The sequence below is a fragment of the Schistocerca gregaria genome, chromosome X (assembly GCF_023897955.1).
Source record: "Schistocerca gregaria isolate iqSchGreg1 chromosome X, iqSchGreg1.2, whole genome shotgun sequence".
Lineage (NCBI taxonomy): Eukaryota > Metazoa > Arthropoda > Insecta > Orthoptera > Acrididae > Schistocerca > Schistocerca gregaria.
In genome coordinates this window covers 804903493-804931004 of record NC_064931.1, presented here as the reverse complement: position 1 = coordinate 804931004, position 27512 = coordinate 804903493, and the positions used below count along the sequence as shown (strand labels likewise).

At 40.4% G+C, this 27512-nt stretch overlaps 1 protein-coding gene across 1 annotated transcript in view; it reads left to right on the top strand.

The window, feature by feature from the left end:
- Positions 1-27512, top strand: part of LOC126298331 (dynein axonemal heavy chain 7-like) — a 1150327-nt gene that overhangs the window by 632538 nt on the left and 490277 nt on the right. The window contains exon 33 of the mRNA XM_049989626.1: positions 19196-19359. Coding sequence (XP_049845583.1) covers positions 19196-19359 — 164 coding nt within the window. The remainder of the gene's footprint in view (positions 1-19195; positions 19360-27512) is intronic.

The following is a 27512-nucleotide window of genomic DNA, read 5'->3' as shown; positions in this document are numbered from 1 at the left end:
CTCTTCCACCAGAATCACTCGCAGGCCAAGGAGTACGAGCAGTAGTGCTTCCATCAAGATGGTGTTGTGGTATATCAGGGATGCCTTCAGCACTCAATGGAGTCATTCAAACACACCATTAGACAGTGGATGGTAACTTGTCATACAGTGTAGCTGTGCACCACACATTTGGGTGACATGTTTGAACAGCACACAGTCAAACTGATGGCTATGGTCCATAGTTATGTGCCTGAGGCAGCCAAAGAACATCACCCAGGTGTCAACAAAAGCAGTAATGACCATCTTGGTGGTGATGTTGGCTATGGCGTTGCTTGTGGCCAGCGAGTGAAACAGTCCACTATTGTAAGATTAGATTAGATTAGATTAATACTAGTTCCATGGATCATGAATACGATATTTCGTAATGATGTGGAACGAGTCAAATTTTCCAATACATGACAATTAAGTTAATTTAACAACACAATTAAGTTAATATAATGACTTTTTTTTTCCTTAATTTATATCCAAAAATTCCTCTATATAGTAGAATGAGTTGTCATTCAGAAATTCTTTTAATTTCTTCTTAAATACTTGTTGGTTATCTGTCAGATTTTTGATACTATCTGGTAAGTGACCAAAGACTTTAGTGGCAGTATAGTTCACCCCTTTCTGTGCCAAAGTTAGATTTAATCTTGAATAGTGAAGATCGTCCTTTCTCCTAGTATTGTAGTTATGCACACTGCTATTACTTTTGAATTGGGTTTGGTTGTAAATAACAAATTTCGTAAGATAGTATATATACTGAGAAGCTACTGTGAATATCCCTAAATCTTTAAATAAATGTCCGTAGGATGATCTTGACTGGACTCCAGGTATTATTCTGATTACACGCTTTTGTGCAATAAATACTTTTTTCCTCAGTGATGAATTACCCCAAAATATGATGCCATATGAAAGCAATGAGTGAAAATAAGCGTAGTAAGCTAATTTACTAAGATGTTTATCACCAAAATTTGCAATGACCCTAATTGGATAAGTAGCTGAACTCAAACGTATCAGTAGATCATCAATGTGTCTCTTCCAATTTAATCTCTCTTCAATTGACACACCTAAAGTTTTGAATATTCTACCTTAGCTATATGCTTCTGATTAAGGTCTATATTTATTAATGGCATCATACCATTTACTGTACGGAACTGTATGTACTGTGTCTTATCAAAATTCAGTGAGAGTCAATTTACAAGGAACCACTTAGTAATTTTCTGAAAGGCATTATTGACAATTTCATCAGTTAATTCTTGTTTGTCAGGTGTGATTATTATACTTGTATCATCAGCAAAGAGAACTAACATTGCCTCTTCATATTAAGAATAAAAAAGGAGCCAAGACTGACCCTTGTGGAACCCCATTCTTGATAGTTCCCCAATTTGAGGAATGTGCTGATCTTTGCATATTATGAGAACTGATTATTTCAACTTTCTGCACGCTTCCAGTTAGGTATGAATTAAACCATTTGTGCACTGTCCCACTTATGCCACATTACTTCAGCTTGTCTAGCAGAATTTCATGATTTACACAATCAAAAGCCTTTGAGAGATCACAAAAAATCCCAATGGATGTTGTTCGGTTATTCAGATCATTCAAAATTTGATTGGTGAAAGCATGTATGGTATTTTCTGTTGAAAAACCTTTCTGGAAACCAAACTGACATTTTGTTTATACTTCATTTTTACAGATATGTGAAGCTACTCTTGAATACATTACTTTCTCAAAAATTTTGGATAAAGCTGTTAGAAGGGAGATGGGACAGTAATTGTAGGCATCAGATATATCCTCCTTTTTATCCAAAGGTATAACAATGGCAAATTTCAGTCTATCAGGGAAAATACCCTGTTCCAGAGAGCTATTACACAGATGGCTGAGAATCTTACTTATCTGTTGAGAACAAGCTTTTAGTATTTTGCTGGAAATGCCATCAATTCCATGTGAGATTTGCTTTTAAGCAAGTTTATTATTTTCCTAATTTCAGAGGGAGAAGTGGGTGAGATTTCAATTGTATTAAATTGCATAGGTATGGCCTCTTCCATTAACTGCCTAGCGTCTTCTAATGAACATCTGGATCCTACTATATCCACAACATTTAGAAAATGATTATTAAAAATATTTCCACTTCTGACTTTTTGTTCATAAAATTTCCATTCAATTTGATGGTAATACTGTCTTCCTGTGCTCTTGGTTGACCTGTTTCTCTTTTAATAATATTCCAAATTGTTTTAATTTTATTATCAGAGTTGCTGATTTCAGACATGATACACATACTTCTCGATTTTTTAATAACTTTTCTTAATATAGCACAGTAGTTTTTATAATGTTTGATAGCTTCTGGGTCACTACTCTTTCTTGGTGTCAGATACATTTCCCTTTTCTGGTTACAAGATATTTTTATACTCTTAGTATACACTTGCCTTGGGACAAAGGAAGCAGGAATACAATGTCATCATGGACATGTGTGAAGCAGCATGTCATGTTGGGAAAGGTACTGATGGGCAGGTGTTATAGGTTTATGCTCACTGAAGATAGTAAAGGGGCTGTCTACAAACAGAACTGCTACACCACCTGCTACACGGTAAGCAGTTCGTAATCATACAAGCGCCAAGTGCACCGCCCTGCCTACAACTTCCGCAAGAGGAAGCTGAGTAACTGCCGGCTGCTTTCGATGTGTTGTTCAAGTGCTGTGCTGATAGCTGTCTGGCTGGGGTCCACAGAAATGGCTAACTTTACATCATTTATTGGATGTGTGAGCAGTGCCGCTTCAGCGAGGCAACATTTAGACACTGTAAAACTTTGCTCCATTTCATGAGTCCAGGTAATGGGAGCCCTTTCTTTCACCACAGGATCATGTTTCACTGCAGTCAGGGGTTTGAGCACTGCAGAAATGTTACATAGACGGTGCTGGTAGAAGTTGACTATCCAGAGATAACTTTATTTATTTATTTAACAACATAAAAGTAATAACAGATAAAAATAAATGTTAATGAATCTCAAAAAAGTCAGTCCATAAGTTTAAGTAAACGCTGTCAGCAATACAATAAGAATCAGCTTAATTTTTCAAGGAACTCCTCGACAGAATAGAAGGAGTGACCCATGAGTAAGCTCTTCAGTTTCAATTTGAAAGCATGTTGATTACTGCTATGATTTTTTAATTCGAGTGGCAGCTTATTGAAAATGGATGCAATAGTATACTGCACACTGTTTTGCACAGGAGTTAAGGAAGTCTGATCCCAATGCAGGTTTGATTTCTGCCTAGTATCAACCAAGTGAAAGATGCTTATTCTTGGGAATAAACTAATTTTGGTAACAAGAAATGACAACAAGGAGTATACATATTGAGAGGCCAATGTTAAAATACCCAGACTCATGAGCAGAGGTTGACAGGAGGTTCATGAACTCACACCACTTATTGCCCGAACCGCCCGTTTCTGAGCCAAAAATATCCTTGTAGAACGGGAAGAGTTACCCCAAAATATAATACCATATGACATAAGCAAATGAAAATACACAAAGTAGACCAATTTTTGTGTCAAAGTATCACTCACTTCTGATACCATTCGAATAGTAAAAATGGCTGTATTAAGTCTTTGAACAAGATTCTGAACATGGGCTTTCCATGACAGCTTACTATCTATCTGAACACCTAGAAATTTGAACTGTTCAGTCTCACTAATCATATGCTCGTTCTGTGAAATTAAAGTGTCAGGTTTTGTTGAATTTTGGGTTAGAAACTTTAAAAACTGAGTGTTACTGTGATTTAATGATGTAGGCCTTTCTCAGTTTCTGGGTGTGGCACGTTCAGGTTCACCTCACTTTGTCCAGCAGAGGTGTGGATTCAGTAGAGGTGATTAGGAGACCAAGGAGCCAGATCTCACAGACCCCAAATACACATTTGAATGGATTTATCACTGTGCCAGCCTTGCTGAGACACAGGAAAACGGTTTTTAGGTAGCTATGGTAGAGTTTGGGCATCTTCGAGAACACAAGGACGTCATCCAGATATGCAAAGCAGCATGGTAATCCATTCAGGAAATACTGTCAAGTCTGGGCAAGATTCTTAAGGCCAAATGCCACGAGCATGTTCTTGCAAAGCCCGAAGGGAGTGGTAATCGTGGTTTTTTCTATGTCCTGATGTGCCACAGATATCTTCATGCAGTTGATTTTACTAAACGCAGTCGCACATGCCAAGACATGGCTAAAGTCCAGCAGATGTGGCCCTGAATATCTGTCTGGCACTGTCCTTGAATTTGGTGCTTGGTAGTTCCCATATGGGGGCCACAAATTGTCTTTTTGGGGCACTAAATGTGAGGCAGAAGATCAGAGGCTGCTCGATGGTCGGATGACACCTTGTTACAAAATTGCCTCGAACTCAGCCTTTGCGACCGTGAGACTGTCAGGTGCGAGGTGATGTGGGCGGCACAAGATTTGGGGACTGAGATTGGTACTGATATAGTGGAGCATTGAAAAATTGATATCCTGTGGCACACCAGATGGCGAGCTTGCTCCAAAAATTTGCTTAGAACATCTGTGAATGGTCTGGAGCACGCCACGAGTTTAACAGTGAAGAAGGCGGCCTACTGTTGCTTTCCACTATCTTCAGACTTATTGTAGTGTCGATCAACTGGGCGTTTGCAATATTGTCAAGCAACTGGTAGTGTCCAAGGAGATCTGCACCTCATTGACATCGACCACAGTGAACCTCCGAGCAAATGTTCACCGCAGTCCGTGATCCACATTTCAATAATGAGTGCCATATGTTTTTATGGCGGAATTGTTTGCTGCAGTGAGGCACAGTGTTTCAGCCTTCCTATGACCTTTTAACATGATTTTGGAAAAAATCAATAAATCCGATCCAGTGTGTATCAGGTGCCTCACACCCCCACACTGTTCTGCCACTAACAGACGCTTTGATACAACATTGCGGCCAGGTGCATCTAGTTCCCGTCACATCTGGAATTTGGATGTGAGTGATGGTTGCAGCACTTAGTCACTTCGCTGCTGAAATGGGCATGATACTAGAAGATGAAACTTGGAGTCTGCCCTGACATCAGTGGGATATTTTTAGAGTGATTCTCACTGCAGTACCACCTGTGTGAGCCATGCCACCCGTAGCCTGGTCTGCTGCCACTGTGATGCCTGCTGCCCTCTTGCCATAAGTGCATCAAATGGACAATCTGTGTGCTAAGTGCTGCCACCTCGGTGGCCAAGTTCTGCCCGATGTGCTGAAGGACGTTGTCCGTTGGCAGGGCTGGGGGAGGCACATGTTGCCGTGGAGTTAAGGTGGCTGTTGGGGGTAAGGTCTCGTAAGTGGCTGCAGATACTGTGCTTGGTGCCGTTGCCAGTGCATTATGCACCCTGTCTGCCAGATCCGGTATGATGTATGGCTACGTGTTGTTCTGTGTGGATGTCACTGTTTGCACATGGGTGGGGAGGCTGCACACCCGGATAGTGTGCAGCATCAAATCTGGAACCATGGCAGACTGCGCAAGGCTTCGTATGTGGCACAAGAACTGTTTTAAAGACCTCCTTTGTTTTACACATTGTATGATCGTTAATTGTAATAATTTTTCATGGAGTAATTAAATACTGTTGGCCAGGTCTGGTGGTCGTTTTAAAGAAAAATACTCATCTGGTATCTTGAGGATCTCCTTAAATCCACTGCTTGAATTTCTTCTGTCTGGAAACTAGGTGCTGTTGTAGGTCTGGAAGCCGTATAGGGCTATATATCTTTAAAGAATAATGTAGACAACAAAACTGATTCATATGTAATTTTCATATTTAATAGTCCTAGATGACTTGCTGCCATAAATTTACAATGTTTGCTCAGTGAAATACATTCCATTTGTATGTGACTCCAGTACATTTTACATTTCTTCTTTCTTCATTCCCGCCACACACACAACCCAACCGCACCTAGTTAACATTGTTCCAAAGTACATCAGTAAAGATGTATTCATGCTAAGATCGGAACATAAAACATAGAACATTAAATCAAAAATAATTGACCGAAAATGAAATTTACTCAACAGCACAATACAACAATTATAATAACTATTCTACTGAAGAAAGGATAAGATCATAAATTTGTGAATATATATGGTCCAAACTACTTATTGCACATTACACTGTGAAGGCTTCCAGTTACTACATTGTTGTTGGTGCAGCACTTTCTGTACTCGCTGCTCCTCGGATGACAAAATTTGGCTTATCAACTCATCCTTAAGCCACTTGTCAGCAGAATGCATTGATGAGGCAATTATTATGTCCCATACTTCAACCATATAATTCTGGTTCAGCTGGCTCACTGTATGTTAAAATTTCATGTGGTTGCATGTGATATTGTTATTTAGAAAAGCTGCCACCACTGGGCTAAACCACATGAATGGATCACAGGGTCAAAAGGGAGCAGCCTAACCAACACACATCCAACACTGGTTGCCTTTCCAGCAGTGGTGGTGGGCGGTGGTGTGGCGCTGTTTTGTGCGCACGAATTTTCATGGGCTGGCTCTGGTTGCACAGAAACTGTGCACATGAGCTGAGCCTATAGTTCACTTTTCAGCAACCAATTATGCACTGACAGCTCTTTTAGTTGTCTTTGGAGAACCTCCATAGCCGCCATTGTACTACCGCACTAAGTTCAAATGTCAAAGGGATACACTAAAAGTACCAACACACATGCAAAGAAAACACGCACAAATACACTACACAATTGAGGTCCAAATATTGTCTACACGGGACTACGGGTGAGCACAGAAACGTTTGAAAGTGAGTCCGCTCAAAATTCCTGGTCACTCAAGCCGATCAAGTCCATCACCATGTGTTTTTCTCAACAAAATATCATATTGGGGTCACCACTGAAGTGAGCAAGTGTGGTTCTTTGCCACTTTCAAATCTGTCATACTGTGGGCTGGCTTACTGCTGTGCACATGCACTAAGTCCAAACTGTAGGCATGGATGACAGTAATTAAATACATGTGGTTACGCACAACACATTTATTCACAGCAATATACATACACCAAAAAGTTATGATAATTACACTGAAAATGTCCACATGGGTGATTGCATGACCACAGTTACAGGCTTGACCACAAATCCTGGAGGGTATATGCTACTCAGTGATCAAGCATGCAGTACAGATTCATGGCCACAGGAGACAATGGGCTCATGCCCAGCTGAGTGTGAAAATGTTCTCTTGTCTCACAGAAGCCATTTAATTCATGGGCATGAGAAATGTAGTAAATGAGTGGCAGCTGTTCAGTTTGTATACCCGATAGTGGGGAGGGCGCATTGTGCTCAACTCACATGTACTGTGGCTGGAAAGATCACAGAACAATGCAGATGTCCATAGAGTAAAAGCAGTTAACTAGCACTGGTGTATTTCTTTGTTTTCTGTGTGCTCTTTGGTGCTGCACTATTGCAATACTTTGGACTAAAGGTACTTTTGCATAGGGGCGCGCATGGATGAATGTTGACCCATTAATTGTGTGGTCTGAGATTGGTGTGCTGCTGTCCACAATTTAATAAAAACATAATATATCCCGTTATATGTTACGAAAACATTAAGAATACTCCAATTTGAAACAAAATTATGTGCCTACTGCTCTTATATACATAGCCTTATGAGGTATGATATTACACTCCTGGAAATTGAAATAAGAACACCATGAATTCATTGTCCCAGGAAGGAGAAACTTTATTGACCCATTCCTGGGGTCAGATACATCACATGATCACACTGACAGAACCACAGGCACATAGACACAGGCAACAGAGCATGCACAATGTCGGCACTAGTACAGTGTATATCCACCTTTCGCAGCAATGCAGGCTGCTATTCTCCCATGGAGACGATCGTAGAGATGCTGGATGTAGTCCTGTGGAATGGCTTGCCATGCCATTTCCACCTGGCACCTCAGTTGGACCAGCGTTTGTGCTGGACGTGCAGACCGCGTGAGACGACGCTTCATCCAGTCCCAAACATGCTCAATGGGGGACAGATCCGGAGATCTTGCTGGCCAGGGTAGTTGACATACACCTTCTAGAGCATGTTGGGTGGCTCGGGATACATGCGGACGTGCATTGTCCTGCTGGAACAGCAAGTTCCCTTGCCGGTCTAGGAAAGGTAGAACGATGGGTTCGATGACAGTTTGGATGTACGGTTCACTATTCAGTGTCCCCTCGACGATCAGCAGAGGTGTACAGCCAGTGTAGGAGATCGCTCCCCACACCATGATGCCGGGTGTTGGCCCTGTGTGCCTCGGTCGTATGCAGTCCTGATTGTGGCGCTCACCTGCACACGCATACGACCGTCATTGGCACCAAGGCAGAAGCGACTCTCATCGCTGAAGATGACATGTCTCCAATCGTCCCTCCATTCACGCCTGTCGAGACACCATTGGAGGCGGGCTGCACGATGTTGGGGCGTGAGCGGAAGATGGCCTAACGGTGTGCGGGACCGTAGCCCAGCTTCATGGAGACAGTTGCGAATGGTCCTCGCCAATACCCCAGGAGCAACAGTGTCCCTAATTTGCTGGGAAGTGGCGGTGCAGTCCCCTACGGCACTGCGTAGGATCCTACGGTCTTGGCGTGCATCCGTGCGTCGCTGCGGTCCGGTCCCAGATCGACGGGCACGTGCACCTTCTGCCGACCACTGGCGACAACATCGATGTACTGTGGAGACCTCGCACCCCACGTGTTGAGCAATTCGGCGGTACGTCCACCCGGCCTCCCGCATGCCCACTATACGCCCTCGCTCAAAGTCCGTCAACTGCACATACGGTTCACGTCCACGCTGTCGCGGCATGCTACCAGTGTTAAAGACTGCGATGGAGCTCCGTATGCCACGGCAAACTGGCTGACACTGACGGCGGCGGTGCACGAATGCTGCGCAGCTAGCGCCATTCGACGGCCAACACCACGGTTCCTGGTGTGTCCGCTGTGCCGTGCGTGTGATCATTGCTTGTACAGCCCTCTCGCAGTGTCCGGAGCAAGTATGGTGGGTCTGACACACCGGTGTCAATGTGTTCTTTTTTCCATTTCCAGGAGTGTATATTCTGGGGAAAAAGGTATTTACAAAAAACTGTTTTAACCTCCAAAAGAGAACCATTTGTATGCATAAGGGTGTTGGGCACAGGCAGCCATGTAGAGAACTATTTAAGGAATTTAAAATTTTGTCCCTCCCTGGTTTCTTCATTTATGAATCTATTAGTTTTATTAAGTCACATTCAAGAATTCTCTACTCTCAACAGCGAAGTACATATCTATGAAACCATAAACAAGCATGATTCTCACAGAGACATTCATTCAAGCGTCCTGTACCAAAATAGTATGATGTATCTTCCAAAAATAATGTTCACTGACTTGCCTAAGGAAATAAAAAAACCGCAGGATTCACATAAATTTGAAAAAAGAATTAAAGAAACTATTGTTAAGTAATATTTACTATAGTATTGATGAATTTCTTTGCATCGAAAGAGATAGGTCATGTCATTTGATTTATTCCTATGAACTATTGTTATTTAACCTATATGTATAAGGAAGACAACAATTTTGTGCAAGTCTGTAAAGCCTAAGTTAAAAAATAATGTTATTTCCTATAGTTATTAAAAATATAAATTGCTCTCACTCATTACTTCTGTATGACAATCCCTATATGATGTACGTGATAAAAGGGATGATAATAAATTGAAGTGAATTGAAGTGTTTTCAAATGTTTGGTAGTAATTGGTAGTCTAAATGAAGAAAACCAAGATCACAAGAGAAAAACTGGTCCAGTGACATTAGGTCAATGTTAGGGGAGTTAATAGACAGTTTAAATGTAAAACTGGACAAACAGAACAACATTATCAGTTTAACAGTAAAATGAATAAAAGTGGTTGTGGCATTAAAAAGGAAGTTAAGAATGGAATTAGCAGCTTGAAGCTAGATTTCGATAAGTATGTTAAATTCTTATATGATAAGATATTCTGTAAAAGTTTGTTTAAAAATATCTTAGAATAGATGGCTAAACACTCTGGTTCAAAATTAGATACTTTCAGTACTGACAAACTATTGAGTGAATATGTAATTGAAAACCACTGTAATAAGGAGATAGAAGTCACTGTTGTTGATAAAGATGATTTAACAGAAGTGGCATAAACTTGTTCCTGTAATGATAGTAATGGAATTTTTCTGAATTCAAAGCAAACAGCTATTGTTGGTGTTAAAAATTTGAGGTTAGTTAAATGGCTAATGTAAATAATGATACTTTTGAAGATATTGAAACTGAATGTGTAAAAGTAATATATAACATTGTGGACAGAATTGATGGTATTGTTGGAGGAAAGAGAAGGACTTGTGTAACTAACTACAGGGTAAAAGAATTACTTTTAGTAACCTCTAATGCAAACAATTTTGTGATGAAAAATGTGTAGGTTAGGAAGATAAAGGATGCTAAAGTAAACAAAACTGTCGGTAAATACTCAATATTGAATGTCTGTAAAATTTTTGAAGCTGACAGTGAATTAAACAATTTTGAAAAAGTTATTTTCAATTCAAATGTGCAGACAGCAATTTTCAGGGTGTACAGTATGTTCAAGAGAATTGTAGTTGTAACATGCAGTATGTTCAGAGATTGTGTTAGATGGAGATCTCTGTTTGCAATTGATTTGAAAAATAAGAACAGAATTTCACATGTTATTGCAAAACTACATGGAGGTGTAGGGCATTGGAGTCATTGCAAATCCAAGAACAGATAGGGGTTCAGTGAACTACACTGAACACATATATGGCAAGTAGTGCCTCCCCAGCTGGGTGATCCCATCCTTACTTTACTAAATCATTTATTTGCCTACTATTCTATCCATAGATTGTAAGAAAAATGTGTTCTTCTACTATTTTCAATTCACAGGTAATTCAAAATGCATTGTTTCAGTAATTTAAAGTTTGTATACCAGGACAGAATAAGAAGAAAGATTGCAATTCGATTTTGAGACCAAATGAGGCAACATGCTCATTCTGCTTTAAAATAACAGATGAGATCATGAAAAGATATGTTTCACTCTTAAGGACATCTAGAGAGAATGATGGTAGGCAGATCAACACATTCTTCCAAAGCACACTAACAAACTGGTTGAGGAGGCAAGACAAAAAAGAACATAGAAGAAAAGCAGATTGAACAGGAAGCCTTACTCATTGGAGACAAATTCAAAATAGAAGTCAAGAAATTCAAAGGATTTCAGGAAGCTGAAACAAATGTAAAAACAACTGATGTCAAATGGTAAGATGAGAGGAAAAGAGATAATTCTGAGAAAATGAAGGAGTTTTGGAGGAAGCAGAAGGAAAAGAGAAATGTATAGTTATCTTGACATGGTCCTTTGTTGGTCTCTAAGTATTAAAAAATATAATACAAAATAAAAATATAGAATAATAGTGTAAAAGAGGGTGGAAGCAAAAACATTTACTTTTATGGGAGTTAAAAGTTTTATGAGAAAGATCTGATCTACATTTGGATAAAATTTGGATAAATAATGGCAAAATCATTTTTGGTTGGAGGATGTATGAAGATAAGAATGCAAAAAACCTTTCAATATCTTTCAGTGTACTAACAGTAGAAAATAAATTATAGTCATTTTCACTGAATTGTCTGTCGTTTCTAGGTAGAACAACATTATAATAAATGAAAAGCACTAGTTTGCTTTTGCTATACTGTAGAACAAAAGCAAACTAGTGCTTTTCATTTATTATAGCCATTTTTGTCAGTTTGAAGTAAAAAATAAAATCAGTTGCTGTAATAATGTACTGGTGCTCACAAAAATATGTCATCATATTGCCATTCAGGTTAAAGAAAATAATTTCAAGACGAATTAAGTAATATTGTGTTGTGATTTTAAAGTGTGTGACATTATTGAGAAGTGGATGAGGATGGTGGTTGAATTACAACACACACGTATTCACTTTAATAAATATATTGCACATAAACCCACTCATACTCTGTGCAGAATGGCACTACCATCACATTATAGTGTTTGCACTAAGATGTTTTTGGTACAAACTACACAGGTTTGCCAAAGAGCACACAAAGAAAAAGAGAAACATCATGCAGAAATCTCTTTAGTGTCCAAGCACACTGGAAGTGGCACTGAATTCAAATGATGGCCACTGCATTGCCAGACAGAATTGCAACACTTCCCCTCAGTGCCTATATAACAGAATAACTTAATAGTCTCATGCTACTAAAATCCAGCATTAAACATAAGAACACAAATGAGACAAAATTTAGCTGGCAGGTTGTCTGACAGAAGATAATACTTATTTTAATCCTAACATATCTCTGAATAGCTCAGTTTTAGTACTACTAAGATCTTTAGTTAAAATGTCTGCCACACTCTCATCAGTTGACAAATACTTAAGAAAATATCGAAGACAGTCTGCCTGACTTTATGATGGTGCAGCCTAAAATGTTTTTCCTTTCTGATACACTCATTTTCTTGGTAATCTCTGTGGCATGTATGTAGTCAGCATTGACTTACAGGGGCAGTATAACAAATTCTGAGCACTTTATCTCATTTAGAAACTCTACAAACCATTCAAACTCCTTAGGTGTCTCAAACATGGCAATGTATTCAACTTCTACTGTGGAGGTCACTACAATGGCTTGTTTTCTACTCTTCCAGCTTATTGCTGCTCCAGCTAACAAAATTGCGTGTCCTATTACAGACTTACTATCAGCTCAGTCATTTTCCCAGTCAGCATCACTAATGCACTAATATCAGAAAAATTGGCTCAGTACAGAAACTAAAATCTTTACGTTGCTGCATGTAGCAAAACACCTTTTTTACTCTGGTCCAGTGAGAAACACTATGTGTAGAACTGAATTGACCCAACCTTCTCACAAAAAGGCAATATCAGATCAAGTACATGTGGAGATATATAGGAAATAATCCACTCCCTATTGGTAGAAGTTTTGGTCAAATGCTTGTCATTCTTGTCTTCAGCAATAAGGTTCTCATTACATGGTGTAACTTGCAATCATGTGTTTTAAATTCTATGAGTGTCTGCTGAATGTAGTTACTTTGGCTTAACTTCACATATCTTTGAGCCTGTTCAATTTCAAGTCCTAGAATAAACAACATTTCATGTTAATGTGACATTTGAAAACATTCTTGAATGTTGAAATCATCAACATGAACCCCAATGATTAAATTATTACAGAGAATATGCAAGGAGTTTTTTCACACAATTTCAAGTCTAACATTATCATCATAGAGCAAAAAAAATGATTCCAATCCTTATATGCCAGGTGAAGTCCAAACATACTCTTATTCAATAAGCAAACTTTATACCCCAACCTGAAAAAAATTGGTTGCTCCAAGAAAATGGTGCCACTTTTGGTGCTATCTAGATAAGTAGCTTCTTCATCAATGTGTTTGATTTTCAACCCCCTTAGTACTGCACTTCCTACCAGAATCCTCAAGCTGCTTTGTCCAATCATTGAGCTGTAGCTTTCCCTGTAATCTACTCCAAATATCTGCCTATAACCGAAAGCTACTAGCCTTGTTTTAAATTTAGTGATATCACCTTCTTTGTTTTATTTTGTTGTAACTACCCACTTAGTCCCTACATATACAGCATGTATCAGCACCCACAACCTCCATATCCTATGAACCCTCCATAGGCATAGTGCAACTTATAGCGAGCTGTCATTTATACCAAGGTGATCCATGTGAGAAGGTGTCCAATGTGATTATAGCCACACAACAGAAATTAAAAGACTCTGAACACAGAATGGTAGTTGGTGCTAGTTGCATGGGACATTCAATTTCAGAAATCATCAGGGAACTGAATATTCCAAGACCCACAGTCTCAAGACTGTGTCAAGAATGCCAAATCTCAGGCATCACTTCTCACCACGGACAACAGTGGCTGATGGCCTACACTTGACTGAGAGTAGTTATGTTTACGTAGAGTTGTCAGTGCTAACAGACAAGCAGCACTGCGTGAAATAACCACAGAAATCAATGTGGAATGTTTGATGATCGTAACTGCTTGTACAATGTGGCAAAATCTGGCATTAATGGGCTGTGGCAGCGGGTGACCAATGCATGTGCCTTTGCTAACAGCATGACATCACCTGCAGCACCTCTCCTGTGATAGTGAACAAATCAGTTGGACTGGAAAATGGAGACTTGATCAGATGAGTCCTGAATCCACTTAGTAAGAGCTGATGGTAGGGTTTGAGTATGGTGCACAATCCATGAAACCCTGGATTCTAGGTGTCAATAATGCACTGCGCAAACCGGTTGTGGCTCCATAATGGTGTGGGATGTGTTTAGATGACTGGATTGGGTTCTCTAGTCTAACTGATCATTGACTAGAAATGATTATGTTCAGCTACTTAGAGACTATTTTCAGCCATTCATGGACTTCATGTTCCCAAACAATGATGAAATTTTTATTTACGACAGTGGACCATGTTGTTGGGCCACAGTTGTTCACAATTGGTTTGAAGAACACTTTGTAGAATTTGAACAAAGATTGGGCCACACAGATCACCCAACATGAATCCCACAAAAATTAATGGGACACAATCGAGAGGTCCCTTTGTGCACAAAATCTTGAATGAGCAACACTTTTGCATTTATGGGTGCTATAGAGGCATCTTGGCTCAGTATTTCTGCAGGGGACTTCCAGTGACTTGTTGAGTTCATGTAACATCACGCTGCTGCACTACACTGGGAAAAATTAGGTCAGACTCAATATTAATAAGTATCCCATGACTTTTGTCACCTTAGTGTATAACCTGTATGACTGGTGAGGTCATGCCTGTTCATGAATGATAATCTGAAACCCTCCTCCCCATCAATTTACCTGCTTGAAATTGGCTATAAACTCTCTGTCTATCTCTGCAAACTGTTACCTACCTCTGGTACCCTCTTTCCCCTCCTCCTCACCATGACAAATGGCTCCATAATCACAACCTATTGTTCCCACACCAGATCCATTGACCTCAGCTTTGATAGAGATTTTTCATGGACCTACTGTGGCCAACATGAAGGAACCTATCGTTGGTGCCAACTTCATCGCCCACTCTGTCCTCTTCCTTGATGCAATGAATAGCCCTGTCATCAACGGCATGTCTTGCAATTCTATTCCTTGTAGAGCACATACTGTCATCCATACTGTCATCGAGCAAGTGTCCTATTCCTACAATTTTTCTGACCTGATCTCCTTCCAGAATTTCCTCTCCTTATTAGCCCTTCCATCACCCATCCAGAAGGCCATAGTACATTGCACTACATTGAAAATGATTCTGGGCCCCTTCTGCCACCCTCACTGCCTTCCACTGGGTAAGCAAGAGCTGTGCAGACCAAATTGAGGCAGTGATCACCACTCTTGTGCGCTGCCCTTCAAAGAGCCCATGGGCCTCTGTCCTACATCTCATCCCAAAACCAGTTGGCACTTTGCACCTGTGTAGCAACCTTCAGGCTCTCGGCACCCGTACAATCCCTGACCATTGCCCAGTGCCTCTGTTCCACAGCTACAGTCACAATCTGTCTGGCACAACCATATTCAGGTAGGTAGAGTGCATAAAAACTTTTACACAGAATTCCAGGCACCCCATAGGCTGTGGGGAAGAAGGCAATAATGAACCCCTTTGGTCTTTTCAAAAGTGTGTTTATGACCTTCTGGCTCCACAACACCACCCAGACTAGCAACACTTTCTTGGCAGTGTCCTATGCAGTGCTTTGGATTGTTTTACCTACATGGTTGATATCTCCATATATTTGCATAATCTCACAGAGCACCACAAGTGGCCTCCAGTAGATATTTTCCCACCTCTAAGAGGTGAAAGTTATAATCAACCTGAAGAACTGCATCTTCTGTGATTGAGAGACTGACTTCCCTCAACATGGAATAACATCCATGGGCTCCTGCCTACTGGTCAAAGAGGTCTGAGCCATTGCCAGGCTCCTACGCTCTACAAGTTTCGAAGAAATCTGCATGAATTTTTCCCGTGCTACTTGCAGAGTGCAGCAAACATGCATCACTCACTGCTGCACTCCATGGCAAGCATGCTAAAGGTATCAGGTTCATTCCCTGGATGGTGCATATGGTGGAGAGTCTCGAAACAAGCAAAATGTGACCACACACATGCTGCCCTCCTGGTCCAACCCCATCCGACTGCCCCATTTGTGATCGTTACTGTCACAAGCCCATCTGTCCTTCAACAAGGTTCCTCGTAGATGCTGTTGTTCTTTTCCATGCAGCTCTCTGTGCCACAGCAGAGTTGGTTCACATACAACTGTAACCTCCTCACCATATGAGAGGCAGTGAAGTACTTCTGCCACCCGATGGATGGATATCACTTCATGGTTTTCACAGATGACAGCCTCTTTATGACAGGGTGTTTTGAAAAGAATTGTCAAAAGGGAGGTACACAATTTCATCTAGGGAATTCCATAAGCAAGAATACACAGCACAGTTCACAACCAACATAGAACGAATGGCAGGCATCAAAAATATCATTGCCAATTGGCTCACCTACTCTTGTGCCCTCACTGCTCCTCTTGACCACACTGCTCTGTCCACCACCCATGCAACCCTCCCTGAGCTGTAATATCGTGCAGTGACCTCCAGACTGCTCCCAGCCTCAAACCACAAACAGTTTCCAGTACGGACTTACTTGTCTAGTTCGACTTCCACATTAATTCCAACCATTCAGGCAACTCCATGGAGCACACCCATCCCTACCTTCTCTTTGGCTTCTGCAAGACAGCATTCAAAGATCTTCACGACCTGTCCCACCACTGCATCTGTGCATCTGTTGCCTTCATGCAGGTGTGTTTCATATGGTCCAGTATCCAGTGGGACTGCATCATCTGGGCTCACAACTACCTTCTGTGCCAGCATTCCGAGGTAACCCATCAGATGCATGCCCCTATCACTTCTTTCACTCAGTGGACTATCATTTTTCCCATGTCCATATTGACATTGTAGGTCCAATTCCATCATCAAACCAACACTGGAACATCCTCACCATCATCAACAGATTCGCTCCATGGCTGGAAGCTATGCCCCCACTGTGCCCCCGCCATGTGACAATGGACTGCGGACAATAGTTCACACCGTGCCTGTTTAAAACACTCACCAAAACTTTTGGTATACTCATCCATTTTACACCTGGTTACCACACTGCCACTAACAGCATGGTCAAGAGATTCCACGGGTTCCTAAAAGCTGCCATTACCTGTCAGTTTGAATCTTGGTCTACCACCCTGATGCTAGTTCTCCTAGGCTTGCAGGTGGCTCATAAACCGACTATTGTGTGTTCACCACCAAAATCATGTACAGGCAGCCCCTCACTATCCTGGGCATCTTCATCAAGCTACAGCTCTGGCTGGCCACCACTTGCAACCCAGCCTTCAGACAACAGCTGCACAACCGCCTTCTCCTGCCATATACCTGTCTGCCCTAGCAGATGGTCTCAAACTGTAGCAGACAACACATAACCCAGAAAAAGCCCCATTGCAAACTGTATGCTTCCAAAAGCAAGAGCTTTCTCTGCCACATGCCTCTTTGCCACAACATCTGGGATTTTTCCCTAAAGCATGCTACAGTAAGTGTCCACAAACCCTGGCACTCACCACACTGATTTCAAGCTGTCCACATGACAAGAGCAGTGATATAATTTTCGATCTGTGTTATGTTTATGTTCATGGTATTTCGTTATCAGAACTTAACAGCTGGCCACAGTGCTACCAGATAGGCACACAACCCATGAAGACATCAATGGTGAGTCTATAAAGTGAACAGCATTGCAGTCTCCCGTGACACCTATGGATAACTAGTAGGCGAGATTGATACCGTACACCAGGGAAACATTATTTAGCATCCTCCTTATAGTCTAATGTACTGAATGTAGAGTATCTGCTTCACTGAGCCTGTTTAAATTATAGTTTACATGCTTTACCCATCTTTTTTACCCTCCACAGCTAGCATACCCACAGGGATCGCCTGTTTTGTTCAGTGAGGAAAGCCATTCCAACACCGGCACCAAATGGACCAACACAGACATCAAAATACACATAGAGAAGAAAGTTTCTTTGTTGAATGTGAACTGGCACTTGTTCAGTTGAATTAAATCATATTTTTGTAGCAGAGAAGAAACTGACTTCGAGAAGAACTGTACATGATGGAGAACATTAAACTGAAACCTGAATTTAGAAAGTTAGATGTAATCACCAATTTTAATGCAGAGGGCAAAAGTATATTCTGCAGCCATATTATAACATTAATTATAATTAATGTTTATGTTCAAATGTACCTAAATTCTCCGTTGCAAATTTTGCCATTGTGTTTCTCAGATTCCAGTTTTTTTCCATCATGCTTTTGTTGCTCTAAATTTCTTCCACAGAATGACGCCCTTTTGTTGCTCTAAATTTCTTGCACAGAATGACACCCTACACTAATTAGTCAAGCCATTAATTAAGAATTGTATAAAATAAATGATTATAAATCTAACTATGGCAATTGCACTTGTAAATGGGTTATTCGCAATGCAGAAACATAACATGGTTCCTCAATATCATTTATTTCCCTAAAAGTACTACGTATGTTTGCAAATAAGATTACTATCATGATATATAGTCCATCTGAACTATCAAAATCTAACCTAGCCATTTTCCATACCAAAATGTAATATAAGAAATCACAATATGTTCATACACCAGCCAGTCTTTATGTAGCTTTCCCCACACTAGAATAGTCAATCCATGTCTGACAAGCCATTAGGTAATACCGATGAAAGTTATTCATGAGAGTTTGAGTTCATAACACCATGTAAAAATTGGACATCTTGAACTTACTTGAACATGTCCATAGGCATGGAGTGCTGTTGATATTGTGTTAAAAAATCCTGTGACTTCATTATGTGATTATGTCATTAATGCTATTTTCATGTGTAGAAAACTGGCAGTACCTACTTGTATATAATGATTAATGTGGAACTGGATCTGGTCATCACAGTGTTTATGGTGATAATAAATATGGACAGAGGCATATAACTCAAAAATTTGTGCAGTGTGTATCATTAATACAATTCATAATGTTCTGAGAATAGTAATAAGGCAGTCTGAATATCATTTTATGAGTCAGAAAACTTACAATCTCTGAACTTACTTTCAGGTTTGCATTGGAACACCTTTCCAGAATTTGCAGGATTCTTATTACCCCTTTCTCCCATGGTTTACTCATTGGTGTTGGAGGTTCAGGAAGACAGTCACTTACAAGACTTGCAGCAGCTTTGTCAGGAAGTCTTATCTTTCAACCTGATATAACTGAAACTTATGGTATGTTTAAATGAAGTATTAATTGTTTGTTTCATGTTAATGTAGTAGCATAATTTACAGGAGTCAGGTGGTGGGCAGGGGTGGAAGAGCTTAAGGCAATTTACCACAAGACAGAAGCAAATCATTTTGTTATTAATTTGTTTAAATTTATCGTGTGTTTAAACACTGTGGGGTCATTGCCAATATAAATGATACCATTATCTGTGAAGTATAGATTTTGTGTAGTCAACTATCATTTTTATACCACAATAGCTAAGTATATCCTGATGTATGTTATTTCATCTATCTCAAGAAATGATTATGATGTAAAATTAGTTACCATTTAATCCAGTAAGTGTTACTGAAATTACAGGGCTCATATATGTATCTTCAACAAGATTTTAGAAATTATCAATTTGTGTTAGATAATACCAATTAATTATATTGTTAAGTGGAAGTTCTTTTTGTTATCAGTGCAGTTTCACTGCCTTATGCTTTGGGAACTCAAATGGGAATTCCTGGAGGGAAGGCAACATTATTTTTGAGGAACATTATTGAGAAAAATTAGAGAATTGGCATTTGAAGCTCATTGGAGAATGATTCTACTGCCGCCAACATACATTGCGCAAGAGGACTACAAAGATATGACACGAGAAATTAGGGCTCACTCGGAGGCATATAGACAGTCATTCTTCCCTTACTTTATTTGTGAGTAGAACAGGAAAGGAAATGCCTATGTGATGAAGCAAGCTGCAATATTTTTACTTCCCCTCTTGTTTTGCCATCTGCCTCCTTAAAATTCATTTTTCCACTTCTAACTAATTATCATTAGCACACGTGAATATAATCTACATTTTCATAAAAGAGAAAGGTTGGCCCTCAGTTGTAAAGAATATAACATCAGATCTAATTTTGTGCTTAGTTTTATGTATGTAAATGATTTCATAATTTATATGGACTATTCCTTGTTAGTGTCTTTTGTTATAGGATGAAATCAGTAATTTATTTATTTAGCATATGACTAATACAGACATATCATGAAATTAAATTACATATACATATGTACATATTGACACACAAGAAACTTAAGTTTGTCTTTACAACTGAATATCCAGTCCTTGAATCCAGCGCACTGCATCTGGAGTTGCTAGCAGGAAGTCCTCTTTGGCGCCGTGATAGGTCCGAATCCTGCATTCAGTGACAGTGTGGTGAACAGTCTGGTATCGAGCTCCGCAGTCACAGGCTGCATCAGGCAGCTTCTTCCACTTAAAGAGAGCATCCCAGCATCGGCCATGGCTAGTCTGGATTCTGTTGAGAGTAGTCCATTTCTTGTGTGGTAGGACGAATCCACTTGGAAGTTTAGCACCTGAGAAGAAGTTATGCAGGTGCACGTCCGTCACTGCTCCCCACTAACCTTTCCATTCTTCAAGAGGTTTGAAATCCTTAGCAACCATATCAGCAGCATCGCACATAGTTGGATGGCATGATTTCAGTCTCTTGCAATTTAAAAGTGGCAGGTCGCTATGCACGGGTAGGTTCCTGAAGATCTTGTGGAATTCTCTAATAAGGGCAGTACATCTGCGTAGATCAAGGGGCTTTATACCGGTTAACAGTAGAAGCCAATAAAGTGGAGTAGATCTGATTGCGCCAGATATTATGCGCATTGTCATATTCAACTGTGTATCAACAAGCCTTGTATGATGACTGTTCATCCAAACAGGTGCACAATACTCAGCACTTGAGTACACCAAGCCCAGAGCTGAAGATTGCAGGGTGGTTGCTGAAGATCCCCAGGTAGTTCCTCATAGCTTATGGAGGATGTTGTTTTGAGTCCTCAACTTTTGAGCTAAGTTAAGCAGGTGTTGTTTGAAGCATAGTGAACGATCCAGGATGACATCAAGATATTTTGAGTTCCAATTATGATGAAGAATTCTGCCTCTGAAGCTTACTTCCAGTTTTACGTTCGCCAACCTGTTATTTAGATGGAAGCAACACACGTTTACTCACACTGGGTTGGAGTCTCCAGATTTTGAAGTAATTATCTAATGCAGACAGGTCATTGGCTAGAATCTCTTCTGTTGTCTTCATTTCCTGGTGTTTTACAGCTAGATGATCAGTAATTGTCCTGTGATTTAAATTCTGTTTATCATATTTAAACAAATATAAATTCTGTACTAATTATAAACATTTAGAGGACGAACTGATAATATTCTTAAAGGATCTATTTGAGAACATGTTAGCAAAGCCAGCCCTTAATTAATTCCAATGTAATTAACAGTTTTGTTAAAAGTATTGTTTGAGTAACACTATATGTTATGTTCGGCCTAAACCTTGTAGTAGAAGAAACTGTTATGAGGAGCAAAATTTTTCAATGTATTCAGTTAATTTAATGAGTTAATTTGTTATTGTAATTTCTGTAAATTAAACTTCGAGCAGTGTGTAGTTTCAGCACCTATTATTGTGAGGATATATAAGGGCTCAATTTTTGGTCCCGAGACAGTCAGTCCACAGTCAAGTTTCAGACAAGAAACCTGTGTTGGTTAGAACATCAACAATGCATCAACTTAACTGTAAAATAAGTGTAACACAATAACGTCATGTGTTAAAACAATGCCAGTATCAGTTCCATATGTACCTGATTATTCCAAACGAACTCTGCACTATGGGGTTATTTTTTTTTTTTTTTTACTGCTCATAGATGTTCAACAGTAAACTATTGTGACAGTATGTGGATGTTCGTTGGCAACCTATTAAAGAGTCTTATCAAAAGTTAAACAATAGTGCACTGGCCATATAATATTGGGGGGTTGTGATCAGTGAAGGTAAAAGACTGTGAAACGCAACTGTGCATCTGTCAGCTTCATCATTTACTATAGACAGTACTGCACTTCCACCCCCTATTTTTTCAGCCAGTACATCAATACCGAGGATGATTAACGAAGAAATAAAAGTGGGTGAACTGTCACAACTAGTAGCGGTAGTAGTGGTACCCCCTGCCACACACCATATGGTGGCTGGCATTTTCCCCCTTGCTCTATTTGTGAGTAGAACTGGAAAGGAAATGACTAATAGTGGTACAGGGCACCCCCTGCCACACACCATATGGTGGCTTGTGGAGTATCTATATAAATGTAGATGTAGGTTCTGTACCTGAGAAAATGTATTTGATTTATAAATGAACAAATTACTCACTGTTATTTTTTCAATTAACAATAGATGATTGATAATTACAAACTCATTTTCTTTGCCACTTGAGTGGTACTATATGAACACTACAGTAAAATCATATTTGCAGTTTTATTGTCTTTTCTGTTAAACTTATTTGCAACTATTTGGTGAATAATACCCATAGTTTATCTAATGTATTATTGCCCTGATAACACATCAGCTTACTTTTCCATGATTTTAATCCCATAATGGAATGATTGGAAGGGGCATTTTGAACCCTGCAAAAAATTGTTGCTAACATTATTATATTTAACTGTATTTGTATTATTCAGAATTATGATTATATGCATTTTTCATTTAAATATTAATTTTTGTTAATTATTTAGCGCTGTGTTATGCCTGAATTTATTATGTATAAATAATATTCTTTTGGCAGTAGATTAAGTATGCATATATAGAGGAGTTACTTGTTTTAAGGAATGTTGATGACTTTATTTTACACAATCATGCATTATAAGTACTGTTAGTCCCAAAATACATCTTAAAATGATATTTTAAAAACAAAGATTCCAAGACTTACCAAGCGGGAAAGCGCTGGTAGATAGGCACAATAAATAAAACACACAAACACACACACAGAATTCCTAGCTTTCGCAACCGACGGTTGCTTCTTCAGGAAAGAGGGAAGGAGAGGGAAATACGAAAGGATGTGGGTTTTAAGGGAGAGGGTAAGGAGTCATTCCAATCCTGGGAGCGGAAAGACTTACCTTTGGGGAAAAAAGGACAGGTGTACACTCGCACACACACACATATCCACCCGCACATACAGAGACACAAGCAGACTTTTCAATGTCTGCTTGTGTATGTGTATGTGTGGGTGGATATGTGTGTGTGTGTGTGCGAGTGTACACCTGTCCTTTTTTCCCCAAAGGTAAGTCTTTCTGCTCCCGGGATTAGAATGACTCCTTACCCTCTCCCTTAAAACCCACATCCTTCCCCCTTTCCTGAAGAAGCAACCGTCGGTTGCGAAAGCTAGAAATTCTGTGTGTGTGTTTGTGTGTTTTATTTATTGTGCCTATCTACTGGCGCTTTCCCGCTTGGTAAGTCTTGGAATCTTTGTTTTTAATATACACTCCTGGAAATTGAAATAAGAACACCGTGAATTCATTGTCCCAGGAAGGGGAAACTTTATTGACACATTCCTGGGGTCAGATACATCACATGATCACACTGACAGAACCACAGGCACATAGACACAGGCAACAGAGCATGCACAATGTCGGCACTAGTACAGTGTATATCCCCCTTTCGCAGCAATGCAGGCTGCTATTCTCCCATGGAGCCGATCGTAGAGATGCTGGATGTAGTCCTGTGGAACGGCTTGCCATGCCAATTCCACCAGGCACCTCAGATGGACCAGCGTTCGTGCTGGACGTGCAGACTGCGTGAGACGACGCTTCATCCAGTCCCAAACATGCTCAATGGGGGACAGATCCGGAGATCTTGCTGGCCAGGGTAGTTGACTTACACCTTCTAGAGCACGTTGGGTGGCACGGGATACATGCGGACGTGCATTGTCCTGTTGGAACAGCAAGTTCCCTTGCCGGTCTAGGAATGGTAGAACGATGGGTTCGATGACCGTTTGGATGTACCGTGCACTATTCAGTGTCCCCTCGACGATCACCAGAGGTGTACGGCCAGTGTAGGAGATCGCGCCCCACACCATGATGCCGGGTGTTGGCCCTGTGTGCCTCGTTCGTATGCAGTCCTGATTGTGGCGCTCACCTGCACGGCGCCAAACACGCATACGACCATCATTGGCACCAAGGCAGAAGCGACTGTCATCGCTGAAGACGACACGTCTCCATTCGTCCCTCCATTCACGCCTGTCGCGACACCACTGGAGGCTGGCTGCACGATGTTGGGGCGCGAGCGCAAGACGGCCTAACGGTGTGTGGGACCGTAGCCCAGCTTCATGGAGACGGTTGCGAATGGTCCTCGCCGATACCCCAGGAGCAACAGTGTCCCAAATTTGCTGGGAAGTGGCGGTGCGGTCCCCTATGGCACTGCGTAGGATCCTACGGTCCTGGCGTGCATCCGTGCGTCCCTGCGGTCCGGTCCCAGGTCGACGGGCGCGTGCACTTTCCGCCAACAACTGGCGACAACATCGATGTACTGTGGAGACCTCACGCCCCACGTGTTGAGTAATTCGGCGGTACGTCCACCCGGCCTCCCCCATGCCCACTATATGCCCTCGCTCAAAGTCCGTCAACTGCACATACGGTTCACGTCCACGCTGTCGCGGCATGCTACCAGTGTTAAAGACTGCGATGGAGCTCCGTATGCCACGGCAAACTGGCTGACACTGACGGCGGCGGTGCACGAATGCTGCGCAGCTAGCGCCATTCGACGGCCAACACCACGGTTCCTGGTGTGTCCGCTGTGCCGTGCGTGTGATCATTGCTTGTACAGCCCTCTCGCAGTGTCCGGAGCAAGTATGGTGGGTCTGACACACCGGTGTCAATGTGTTCTTTTTTCCATTTCCAGGAGTGTATTTTTCCCATGTGGTAGTTTCTCTCTATTGTATTTAAAATGATATTTCTTTTTATATACATTTTCTACACATGAATTTGCAACATTTTTTCTGAAAGGAAGCAATTTTTTTCCAAATCAGCAGAATAATTATTGTTTTTCAGCTTTAAACATTGCACCTTTTTTCATGAATGAACTTTCTTGAAAATCTTTGAGAATGGAGTCAAAATTTCACAGGCAGGTTCAGTTTGTTCCATTTTTGGCATTTCCAATTATTTCTAGACCCTTTTTGAGGCTGATAGGTTATATGTAACATTCTTTATTTCAGTTTAAAGATCATAATACATTTAAACTATAGTACAAAAGTTCTGGTAAAATGTAAATACTTTAGTAGTAAAGGAGACCATTCAACAGTAAGCAGAAGCATGGAGATGTTGACAGGCACACAAGAAAAAAAGAAAGGAAACTTGCACACACACACACACACACACACACACACACACACACACACACACACACACTAGGATGATGTGAAGAGCCTATTTTTTTAAATTCCAGTAAATATTCACATTAAACTATTTGATAAGATCACTGTAATTGCTAAAGGTTTACTCCTATGTCCTAAGATTCTTGTGAGTGTAAAATAGTCCATGATAAATCCATCTCTTTTCAGTTATGATCACAGTAACCAACACATTGAACAGCTTCCATAAAGAAAAAATAAAATTGTGCATTTTTTTTCTTTATTGTAGTTTCGTTCCTGAATGCAAGGGCAGGCTGGCGGCAATGATGTAGCCTCCACTTCAGGTTATAGGTTTTTTAAACAAAAAGTTTCAGTGGTGATGCACAATGATATCATTAAATACATTGTGCTCCTGATCCTGTGGATTTGACTTTGTTTTATGAGCTGATTGGTAGGAATGATTGGCTGAAAATGTAGCTGACATTAGTCCTTCTTGATGACCAGCTCTATGCAAAGTGTGAATGAGATGAGATGTTGGTGGAGAGTGGATGAAGGATGACGATAGAGAGCTGTCATTGAAAGTATAGTTATGGATAAAAGATTGTTAGGTGTGATTTGTGGGGGTTGGGGTGGATGGAAGAATTTGTCAGTGATGTGATAAGGGATTGGGTATAGTTTGCTTGCATATGTTGCATAGGGTTGAGTGGAAAGTAATAGATGGGGGTGTCTAGTCAGGAAAACGGAAAATGGGAGTGCATTTATGAATATACAGTACTCACATTTTAATGGAACGTGGAATGAACAGCCCAGGTAACTTGATTCAGGATATGGGGCACTCAAATGGGTGGAAATTTTGAGGAACTGTGGTAGTGAAGTGTATGATGTCTTCATTAGTGGAAAGAGAATGTACAGAGTTTTTGGGTGATACGCTGTGCTAACACAGTGGAGAGGATGGTCAGTTCAGTTTTGTCTGAAGAGAGGTTAGTTTTGTATTTGTGGGAGTAGCTGGGATGGGATTGGTTATAGGTGCTGCAGAGGGGTAGGGACTCGAAGTCAGGGCAGCATTGGTATGGGTGGCTGACTTAGCATTGGGGGCAGGTGAATGGATCTTTGCAATCATGGATTAACAGTTATTGTAAATACAGTGTAGTGCATGAAATGTGTTACCATTTTTTAAAATATAAACATTATTGTCAATATGATCTGAAAGGAACATATACTACAATGAAGAGCCGTCCATGGAGATTTGTTCTAACTCAGCACATGCTCAATATATCCACCATTTCATTTCCTAACTTCATTCAAATGAACACTGAAGTTAGTGATTACCCTACGGCACATGTCTTCCATAATTTCACTGCAAGCTTGAAGAATAAGTCTACTGAGCCCCATTAAATTCCAGAGCTTCTTGCTACTGCTTTGCCCTTCAACACGCAGTGGTTCATGCAAGATGGAGCAAGGCCACATACTGAAAACACTGTGTTGTAGTTTTTACACGAACATTTTGACATGCAGATTATTTCACTCAGGTTTACAGGTCACGCCAATGACGGACAAAATTGGCCCCTCAATCCATGTGATTTTTTTCTTTGGCGGTACCTAAAGAAAAAATGTTCCCAAAATGTCCACGTGATTTAATGGAGCTCAGAAGACTTATTCTTCAAGCTTGCAGTGAAATTACAGAAGACATGTGCTGTAGCGTAATCACTAACGTCAGTGTTTGTTTGAAGGAAGCTAGGAAATTAAATGGTGGACATATTGAGCATGTACTGAGTTAGAACAAATCTTCATGGATGGCTCTTCTTTGTAGTATATGTTCCTTTCAGATTGTATTGACAATAAAGTTTATATTCAAAAACAAAATGGTAACACATTTTGTGCACCACCCTGTAATTGATTTTTGCAACAGGAGGCTTAGGTTTGGATTCAGGAAGGTTATACCCTGTTTTTATGGTAGTATATGAGGACTGTTCAAAAAATTTTTGAACTTTGTCCACAAAATATTTATAAA